The sequence below is a fragment of the Salmo trutta genome, unplaced genomic scaffold (assembly GCF_901001165.1).
Source record: "Salmo trutta unplaced genomic scaffold, fSalTru1.1, whole genome shotgun sequence".
NCBI classification, from domain to species: Eukaryota; Metazoa; Chordata; class Actinopteri; order Salmoniformes; family Salmonidae; genus Salmo; species Salmo trutta.
In genome coordinates this window covers 47359-58763 of record NW_021822798.1, presented here as the reverse complement: position 1 = coordinate 58763, position 11405 = coordinate 47359, and the positions used below count along the sequence as shown (strand labels likewise).

The following is an 11405-nucleotide window of genomic DNA, read 5'->3' as shown; positions in this document are numbered from 1 at the left end:
CAGTGTATCTGTAGACACGCCTCCATTAATACAGTGTATCTGTAGACACGCCTCCTCCACACCTCCATTAATACAGTGTATCTGTAGACACGCCTCCATTAATACAGTGTATCTGTAGACACGCCTCCACCACACCTCCATTAATACAGTGTATCTGTAGACACGCCTCCTCCATTAATACAGTGTATCTGTAGACACGCCTCCTCCATTAATACAGTGTATCTGTAGACACGCCTCCTCCATTAATACAGTCCATTAATACAGTGTATCTGTAGACACGCCTCCTCCATTAATACAGTGTATCTGTAGACACGCCTCCTCCATTAATACAGTGTATCTGTAGACACGCCTCCTCCATTAATACAGTGTATCTGTAGACACGCCTCCATTAATACAGTGTATCTGTAGACACGCCTCCATTAATACAGTGCATCTGTAGACACGCCTCCATTAATACAGTGCATCTGTAGCCACACCTCCATTAATACAGTGTATCTGTAGACACGCCTCCTCCACGCCTCCATTAATACAGTGTATCTGTAGCCACGCCCCCATTAATACAGTGTATCTGTAGCCACGCCTCCATTAAAATAGTGTATCTGTAGACACGCCTCCTCCACACCTCCATTAATACAGTGTATCTGTAGACACGCCTCCATTAATACAGTGCATCTGTAGCCACACATCCTCCACGCCTCCATTAATACAGTGTATCTGTAGACACGCCTCCTCCACCACTCCATTAATACAGTGTATCTGTAGACACGCCTCCATTAATACAGTGTATCTGTAGACACGCCTCCATGAATACAGTGTATCTGTAGACACGCCTCCTCCAAGCCTCCATTAATACAGTGTATCTGTAGACACGCCTCCATTAATACAGTGTATCTGTAGACACACCTCCATTAATACAGTGTATCTGAAGACACGCCTCCATTAATACAGTGTATCTGTAGACACGCCTCCTCCAAGCCTCCATTAATACAGTGTATCTGTAGACACGCCTCCATTAATACAGTGTATCTGTAGACACACCTCCATTAATACAGTGTATCTGTAGACACGCCTCCATTAATACAGTGTATCTGTAGACACGCCTCCATTAATACAGTGTATCTGTAGACACGCCTCCATTAATACAGTGTATCTGTAGACACTAGAGGTCGACCGATTATGATTTTTCAACGCCGATACGGATTGGAGGACCAAAAAAGCCGATGCCGATTAATCGGCCGATTTTTTGCAAATGTATTTATAATAATGACAATTACAACAATCCTGAATGACCACTTATTTTAACTTCATATAATACATCAATAAAATCAATTTAGTCTCAAATAAATAATGAAACATGTTCAATTTGGTTTAAATAATGCAAAAACAAAGTGTTGGAGAAGAAAGTGAAAGTGCACTATGTGCCATGTAAGAAAGCTAACGTTTAAGTGCCTTGCTCAGAACATGAGAACATATGAAAGCTGGTGGTTCCTTTTAACATGAGTCTTCAATATTCCCAGGTAAGAAGTTTTAGGTTGTAGTTATTATAGGAATTATAGGACTATTTCTCTCTATACGATTTGTATTTCATATACCTTTGACTATTGGATGTTCTTATAGGCACTTTAGTATTGTCAGTGTAACAGTATAGCTTCCGTCCCTCTCCTCGCTCCTACCTGGGCTCGAACCAGGAACACATCGACAACAGCCACCCTCGAAGCAGCGTTACCCATGTAGAGCAAGGGTGTTACGTGTTACGTTTTTCTTGTTCCCCATTTTCCCGTTAGTGTGTTGTGTCCTGAGCATTACAGGTGTACCGAGTTGCGGCTAACGATGGTGGGCGTGGCTGTAGCTGATTACAGAGAGGATATCTGTTTGCCGTGTGAGAAGAGAAGAGAGAGGAGGGGGAGAGAGGACACTTGTTTTTTTGTTTGATTATTTGTGTTAATTTCTTTGTGTTTCAGCCTGTCCTCCTGAGGCGCTCCACCCTACCTAGGTCCTGGAGAAGGGAAAAGGTAGATCTGCCCATGGGTGTACATTCTCACGTAGATAACCCTTTGTTTTATACACTAGGTTAGCCGGGCGGGTGTCACCCTTGTATTTTCTTGGAACCAGGTAGGACAGTGGGTTAGGGTTTAGAGTGTGTTAGGAAGGTTTAGGTGTGTAGAAGAGGAGGGATCTTTTGTTTATTTTCATTACTTGGACCCCGATCCCAAACATTCCCTTCTCTTACCTTCCCTTGTTGTTGTTTGTGTCTTACTGATTATTTATGGGTGTGTTATATTGTTTATTTTAAATAATTTACTAAACATCCCCTGAGGGTTAACATTGAGTTCTGGTTGTGGTCTGATTTATTCATCGCCCATTGCACCCCACATTTCTTCCCATTTCATCCGTGTTACCTGGTGTGTTTAGGCCCAGGCATTTACGTCTCCTCCTCAGACGAGCTACACCCGAGGGGAGAACGTAATAAAGGGGAACAACTACTCCAAGTCTCAGAGCGAGTGACGTTTGAAACGCTATTAGCGCGCACCCTGCTAACTAGCTAGCCATTTCACATCGGTTACACCAGCCTCATCTTGGGAGTTGATAGGCTTGAAGTCATAAACAGTGCAATGCATTGCGAAGGGCTGCTGGCAAAACACACGAAAGTGCTGTTTGAATGAATGCTTACGAGCCTGCTAGTGCCTACCATCGCTCAGTCAGACTGCTCTATCAAATCATAGACTTAATTATAATATAATAAACACACAGAAATACGAGCCTTTGGTCATTAATATGGTCGAATACGGAAACTATGATTTCGAAAACAAAACGTTTATTCTTTCAGTGAAATACGGAACCGGTCCGTATTTTATCTAACGGGTGGCATCCCTAAGTCTAAATATTCCTGTTACATTGCACAACCTTCAATGTTATGTCATAATTACGTAAAAGTCTGGCAAATCAGTTCTCAACGAGCCAGGCGGCCCAAACTGCTGCATATACCCTGACTCTGCGTGCAATGAACGTAAAATGACACCATTTCCCAAGTTTAATATGGCCTGCTAACCTGGATTTCTTTTAGCTAAATAAGCAGGTTTAAAAATATATACTTCTGTGTATTAATTTTAAGAAAGGCATTGATGTTTATGGTTAGGTACAGTCATGCAACGATTGTGCTTTTTTTCGCAAATGCGCTTTTGTTAAATCATCCCCCGTTTGGCGAAGTCGGCTGTCTTTGCTAGGAAGAAATAGTCTTCACAGTTCGCAACGAGCCAGGCGGCCCAAACTGCTGCATATACCCTGACTCTGTTTGCAAGAGAAGTGACACATTTTCCCTAGTTAAAAGAAATTCATGTTAGCAGGCAATATTAACTAAATATGCAGGTTTAAAAATATATACTTGTGTATTGATTTTAAGAAAGACATTGATGTTTATGGAGCAAAGACAGTCCTTTCTCGCGAATGTGCACCGCATCGATTATATGCAACGCAGGACAGGCTAGATAAACTAGTAATATCATCAACCATGTGTAGTTAACTAGTGATTATGATTGATTGATTGTTTTTTTATAAAATAAGTTTAATGCTAGCTAGCAACTTACCTTGGCTTCTTACTGCATTCGCGTAACAGGCAGGCTCCTCGTGGAGTGCAATGTAAAGCAGGTGGTTAGAGCGTTGCACTAGTTAACCGTAAGGTTGCAAGATCGAATCCCCGAGCTGACGAGGTAAAGATCGGTCTTTCTGCCCCTGAATAAGGCAGTTAACCCACCGTTCCCCTGAACGAGGCAGTTAACCCCACCGTTCCCCTGAACAAGGCAGTTAACCCACCGTTCCCCTGAACGAGGCAGTTAACCCACCGTTCCCCTGAACGAGGGCAGTTAACCCACCGTTCCCCTGAACGAGGCAGTTAACCCACCGTTCCCCTGAACGAGGCAGTTAACCCACCGTTCCCCTGAACGAGGCAGTTAACCCACCGTTCCCCTGAACGAGGCAGTTAACCCACCGTTCCCCTGAACGAGGCAGTTAACCCACCGTTCCCCTGAACGAGGCTGTTAACCCACCGTTCCCCCTGAACGAGGCTGTTACCCACCGTTCCCCTGAACGAGGCTGTTAACCCACCGTTCCCCTGAACGAGGCTGTTAACCCACCGTTCCCCTGAACGAGGCTAACTGCCGGTCGGCCGTCATTGTAAATAAGAATGTGTTCTTAACTGACTTGCCTAATTAAATAAAGGTGTGAAAATAAATAAAATATATTTTTTTTTAAACGGCAAATCGGTGGCCAAAAATACCGATTTCCGATTGTTATGAAAACTTGAAATCGGCCCTAATTAATCGGCCATTCCGATTAATCGGTCGACCTCTAGTCTATATATACACTGAGCTGAGAGGAGCTGAGTGAACTCACTACCCGTCAACAGAACAGTGTCTATATATACACTGAGCTGGGTGAACTCACTACCCATCAACAGAACAGTGTCTATATATACACTGAGCTGGGTGAACTCACTACCCATCAACAGAACAGTGTCTATATATACACTGAGCTGGGTGAACTCACTACCCATCAACAGAACAGTGTCTATATATACACTGAGCTGGGTGAACTCACTACCCGTCAACAGAACAGAGTCTATATATACACTGAGCTGGGTGAACTCACTACCCGTCAACAGAACAGAGTCTATATATACACTGAGCTGGGTGAACTCACTACCATCAACAGAACAGTGTCTATATATACACTGAGCTGGGTGAACTCACTACCCATCAACAGAACAGAGTCTATATATACACTGAGCTGGGTGAACTCACTACCCGTCAACAGAACAGTGTCTATATATACACTGAGCTGGGTGAACTCACTACCCATCAACAGAACAGTGTCTATATATACACTGAGCTGGGTGAACTCACTACCCATCAACAGAACAGTGTCTATATATACACTGAGCTGGGTGAACTCACTACCCATCAACAGAACAGAGTCTTATATATACACTGAGGCTGGGTGAACTCACTACCATCAACAGAACAGTGGTCTATATATACACTGAGCTGGGTGAACTCACTACCCATCAACAGAACAGTGTCTATAGATACACTGAGCTGGGTGAACTCACTACCCATCAACAGAAACAGTGTCTATATATACACTGAGCTGGGTGAACTCACTACCCGTCAACAGAACAGTGTCTATATATACACTGAGCTGAGTGAACTCACTACCCATCAACAGAACAGAGTCTATATATATATACACTGAGCTGGGTGAACTCACTACCCATCAACAGAACAGTGTCTATATATACACTGAGCTGGGTGAACTCACTACCCGTCAACAGCACAGAGTCTATATATACACTGAGCTGGGTGAACTCACTACCCATCAACAGAACAGAGTCTATATATACACTGAGCTGGGTGAACTCACTATCCGTCAACAGAACAGTGTCTATATATACACTGAGCTGGGTGAACTCACTACCCGTCAACAGAACAGTGTCTATATATACACTGAGCTGGGTGAACTCACTACCCGTCAACAGAACAGTGTCTATATATACACTGAGCTGGGTGAACTCACTACCCGTCAACAGAAACAGTGTCTATATATACACTGAGCTGGGTGAACTCACTACCCATCAACAGAACAGAGTCTATATATACACTGAGCTGGGTGAACTCACTACCCATCATCAGAACATGGGTTTAAAAGCAGTGGACTGTTATAAGGACAAGTGCCCACTTGTAGGGAGTATAGATCAGAGGGTGAGAACACACGTAAAACTCAGTCCCTCTGTAGTGAACTTCCTGCCCGTGGTTGGTTACCACGGTTACCGACCTAGGCCAACAGGGGTCAAACTCACAAAGTGCTGTTTGAGTTTCACCGCTCAGTAAAACCCGCTGAACAAACGTTCACGACGCAGCTCAAAAAAACAAACAGTGGAGGCATTTTGTTCATTAGAGTGACTTCAATCTTAAATATTTACCTTCATACATTATCTACAAAAGCACATCATGACCGTTTGTACACAGTGACTGATGTCTGCAACATCAGAGACAGCTGAACATATATACAGGTTGCTTTGTATACAAATAAATCCCACAGAGCACAGCGCCCCCCAGTGGCTCGGAGGAGCCATGCATCTAAAGCACTACACCTGAGGTTCATAAAGAGAGGAGCAGACAGCCCACAGAGGGTCCTCCTCTGGTACCAGTCAGACTGGGTCCATACTGATGGGTCCTCTGGTACCAGTCAGACTGGGTCCATACTGATGGGTCCTCTGGTTCCAGTCAGACTGGGTCCATACTGATGGGTCCTCTGGTTCCAGTCAGACTGGGTCCATACTGATGGGTTCTCTGGTTCCAGTCAGACTGGGTCCATACTGATGGGTCCTCTGGTTCCAGTCAGACTGGGTCCATACTGATGGGTCCTCTGGTTCCAGTCAGACTGGGTCCATACTGATGGGCCCTCTGGTACCAGTCAGACTGGGTCCATACTGATGGGTCCTCCTCTGGTACCAGTCAGACTGGGTCCATACTGATGGATCCTCTGGTACCAGTCAGACTGGGTCCATACTGATGGGTCATCTGGTACCAGTCAGACTGGGTCCATACTGATGGGTCCATACTGATGGGTCCTCCTCTGGTACCAGTCAGACTGGGTCCATACTGATGGGTCCTCTGGTTCCAGTCAGACTGGGTCCATACTGATGGTCCTCTGGTACCAGTCAGACTGGGTCCATACTGATGGGTCCTCCTCTGGTACCAGTCAGACTGGGTCCATACTGATGGGTCCTCCTCTGGTACCAGTCAGACTGGGTCCATACTGATGGGTCCATACTGATGGTTCTGCTCCTTGCTCTTGGGTTAATTCTCCAGCAGTGTTAACAGAGCGACTGGGCTCTACTGCCCCCTTTGTTCACCACAGGTTTATCAAGCTACTCAAAGAGGCCTTGGAGTTGATCACCAAGCGTCTGGTGTGTTCAGTGTTCTCCAGCGGGAATATGTGGTGTTATCCAGGCTGACCTCTAACCTCTGACTGGACCACAGACAGGGGGCGGAGCCTGGGAGAGGCGGGCTGGGGCAGAGAGCCAATCACTAGGGAGAAGAGCACGAAGACTTCCTGCATGAAGAAAATCTAAGAGAGAGAGGAGAGAGAAGATGGAGAGAATTTAGGATAAACTCAATTACAGTCAGTAATCAGGTAGTGGGATTAGATGGAGGGAGATTAGGATAAACTAAGGTACAGTCAGTAATCAGGTAGTGGGATTAGATGGAGAGAGATTAGGATAAACTAAATTACAGTCAGTAATCAGGTAGTGGGATTAGATGGAGGGAGATTAGGATAAACTAAATTACAGTCAGTAATCAGGTAGTGGGATTAGATGGAGGGAGATTAGGATAAACTAAGGACCAGTCAGTAAGCAGGTAGTGGGATTAGATGGAGAGAGATTAGGATAAACTAAATTAGTCAGTAATCAGGTAGTGGGATTAGATGGAGGGAGATTAGGATAAACTAAATTAGTCAGTAATCAGGTAGTGGGATTAGATGGAGAGAGATTAGGATAAACTAAATTAGTCAGTAATCAGGTAGTGGGATTAGATGGAGGGAGATTAGGATAAACTAAGGTACAGTCAGTAATCAGGTAGTGGGATTAGATGGAGAGAGATTAGGATAAACTAAGTTACAGTCAGTAATCAGGTAGTGGGATTAGATGGAGGGAGATTAGGATAAACTAAATTAGTCAGTAATCAGGTAGTAGGATTAGATGGAGAGAGATTAGGATAAACTAAGGTACAGTCAGTAATCAGGTAGTGGGATTAGATGGAGAGAGATTAGGATAAACTAAGGAACAGTCAGTAATCAGGTAGTGGGATTAGATGGAGAGAGATTAGGATAAACTAAATTACAGTCAGTAATCAGGTAGTGGGATTAGATGGAGAGAGATTAGGATAAACTAAGGTACAGTCAGTAATCAGGTAGTGGGATTAGATGGAGGGAGATTAGGATAAACTAAATTAGTCAGTAATCAGGTAGTGGGATTAGATGGAGAGAGATTAGGATAACTAAATTACAGTCAGTAATCAGGTAGTGGGATTAGATGGAGAGAGATTAGGATAAACTAAATTAGTCAGTAATCAGGTAGTGGGATTAGATGGAGGGAGATTAGATAACTAAGGTACAGTCAGTAATCAGGTAGTGGGATTAGATGGAGAGAGATTAGGATAAACTAAGTTACAGTCAGTAATCAGGTAGTGGGATTAGATGGAGGGAGATTAGGATAAACTAAATTAGTCAGTAATCAGGTAGTAGGATTAGATGGAGAGAGATTAGGATAAACTAAGGTACAGTCAGTAATCAGGTAGTGGGATTAGATGGAGAGAGATTAGGATAAACTAAGGAACAGTCAGTAATCAGGTAGTGGGATTAGATGGAGAGAGATTAGGATAAACTAAATTACAGTCAGTAATCAGGTAGTGGGATTAGATGGAGAGAGATTAGGATAAACTAAATTACAGTCAGTAATCAGGTAGTGGGATTAGATGGAGGGAGATTAGGATAAACTAAATTACAGTCAGTAATCAGGTAGTGGGATTAGATGGAGAGAGATTAGGATAAACTAAATTACAGTCAGTAATCAGGTAGTGGGATTAGATGGAGGGAGATTAGGATAAACTAAATTACAGTCAGTAATCAGGTAGTGGGATTAGATGGAGGGAGATTAGGATAAACTAAACTATTCAGTAATTCAGGTAGTGGGATTAGATGGAGGGAGATTAGGATAAACTAAATTAGTCCGTAATCAGGTAGTGGGATAAGATGGAGAGAGATTAGGATAAACTAAATTACAGTCAGTAATCAGGTAGTGGGATTAGATGGAGGGAGATTAGGATAAACTAAGGTACAGTCAGTAATCAGGTAGTGGGATTAGATGGAGGGAGATTAGGATAAACTAAGGTACAGTCAGTAATCAGGTAGTGGGATTAGATGGAGAGAGATTAGGATAAACTAAATTACTCAGTAATCAGGTAGTAGGATTAGATGGAGAGAGATTAGGATAAACTAAATTAGTCAGTAATCAGGTAGTGGGATTAGATGGAGAGAGATTAGGATAAACTAAATTACAGTCAGTAATCAGGTTAGTGGATTAGATGGAGGGAGATTAGGATAACCTAGGGGTTAGTGGTAGGGTACTAGGGGTTAGTGGTAGGGTACTAGGGTTATAGGGGATAGTGGTAGGGTACTAGGGTTATAGGGGTTAGCGGTAGGGTACTAGGGGTTAGTGGTAGGTACTATAGGGTTAGTGGTAGGGTACTAGGGTTATAGGGGGTTATTGGTAGGGTACTAGTGGTTAGTGGTAGGGGTACTAGGGTTAGTGGTAGGGTATTAGGGTATAGGGGTTAGTGGTAGGGTACTCGGGTACTAGGGGATAGTGTAGGGTACTAGGGGTTAGTGGTAGGGTACTAGGGGTTAGTGGTAGGGTACTAGGGGCTAGTGGTAGGGTACTAGTGTTATAGGGGTTAGTGGTAGGGTATTAGGTTATTAGGGGTTAATGGTAGGGGTACTAGGGTTATAGGGGCTAGTCGTAGGGTACTAGGGGTTAGTGGTAGGGTACTAGGGTTAGTGGTAGGGTACTAGGGTTATAGGGTTAGTGGTAGGGTACTAGGGTTATAGGGGTTAGTGGTAGGGTACTAGGGTTATAGGGGATAGTGGTAGGGTACTAGGGTTATAGGGGTTAGTGGTAGGGTACTAGGGTTATAGGGGATAGTGGTAGGGTACTAGGGTTATAGGGGTTAGTGGTAGGGTACTAGGGGTTAGTGGTAGGGTACTAGGGTTATAGGGGCTAGTGGTAGGGTACTAGGGTACTAGGGTTAGTGGTAGGGTACTAGGGTTTAGGGGTTAGTGGTAGGGTACTAGGGTTATAGGGGTTAGTGGTAGGGTACTAGGGTTATAGGGGTTAGTGGTAGGTATAAGGGTTATAGGGGATAGTGGTAAGGGTACTAGGGTTATAGGGGTTAGTGGTAGGGTATTAGGGTTATAGGGGTTAGTGTTAGGGTACTAGGGGTTAGTGGTAGGGTACTAGGGTTATAGTGGTTAGTGGTAGGGTACTAGGGGTTAGTGGTAGGGTACTAGGGTTATAGGGGTTAGTGGTAGGGTACTAGGGGTTAGTGGTAGGGTACTAGGGTTATAGGGGTTAGTGGTAGGGTACTAGGGTTATAGAGGCTAGTGGTAGGGTACTAGGGTTATAGGGGTTAGTGGTAGGGTACTAGGTTATAGGGGCTAGTGGTAGGGTACTAGGGTTATAGGGGCTAGTGGTAGGGTACTAGGGTTATAGGGCTAGTGGTAGGGTACTAGGGTTATAGGGGTTAGTGGTAGGGTACTAGGGTTATAGGGGATAGTGGTAGGGTACTAGGGGTTAGTGTAGGGTACTAGGGTTAGTGGTAGGGTACTAGGGTTTTAGGGGTTAGTGGTAGGGTACTAGGGTTATAGGGGTTTAGTGGTAGGGTACTAGGGTTATAGGGGATAGTGGTAGGGTCCTAGGGGGTTAGTGGTAGGGGTACTAGGGGTTAGTGGTAGGGTACTAGGGTTATATGGGATAGTGGTAGGGTACTAGGGGTTAGTGGTAGGGTACTAGGGGTTAGTGGTAGGTACTAGGGTTATAGGGGATAGTGGTAGGGTACTAGGGGGTTAGTGGTAGGGTACTAGGGTTATAGGGGGCTAGTGGTAGGGCACTAGGGGGTTAGTGGTAGGGTACTAGGGGTTAGTGGTAGGGTACTAGGGTTATATGGGATAGTGGTAGGGTACTAGGGGTTAGTGGTAGGGTACTAGGGTTTAGTGGTAGGGTACTAGGGTTATAGGGATAGTGGTAGGGTACTAGGGGTTAGTGGTAGGGTACTAGGGTTATAGGGGCTAGTGGTAGGGCACTAGGGGGTTAGTGGTAGGGTACTAGGGGTTAGTGGTAGGGTACTAGGGTTATAGGGGTTAGTGGTAGGGTACTAGGGTTATAGGGGTTAGTGGTAGCGTACTAGGGTTATAGGGGTTAGTGGTAGGGTACTAGGTTATAGGGGTTAGTGGTAGGGTACTAGGGGTTAGTGGTAAGGTACTAGGGTTTAGTGGTAGGGTACTAGGGGTTAGTGGTAGGGTACTAGGGTTATAGGGGTTAGTGGTAGGGTACTAGGGGATAGTGGTAGGGTACTAGGGGCTAGTGGTTAGTGGTAGGGTACTAGGGTTTAGTGGTAGGGTACTAGGGTTTATAGGGGTTTATGGGAGGGTACTAGGCTACTGGTGTCAGTGTAGGGTACTGGGTTAGAGGGGTTAGTGGTAGGGTACTGGGTTATAGGGGTTAGTGGTAGGGTACTAGGGTTATAGGGTATAGTGGGTAGGGTACTAGGTTATAGGGGCTAGTGGGAGGTACT

General features: G+C 44.6%; 1 protein-coding gene across 1 annotated transcript in view; it reads right to left on the bottom strand.

Annotated features, from left to right (window-relative positions):
* Positions 1–5936: 5936 nt before the first annotated feature.
* Positions 5937–11405, bottom strand: part of LOC115184931 (serine/threonine-protein kinase 24-like) — a 30048-nt gene continuing 24579 nt past the window's right edge. The window contains exon 10 of the mRNA XM_029745510.1: positions 5937–7125. Coding sequence (XP_029601370.1) covers positions 7086–7125 — 40 coding nt within the window. The 3' untranslated portion in view covers positions 5937–7085. The remainder of the gene's footprint in view (positions 7126–11405) is intronic.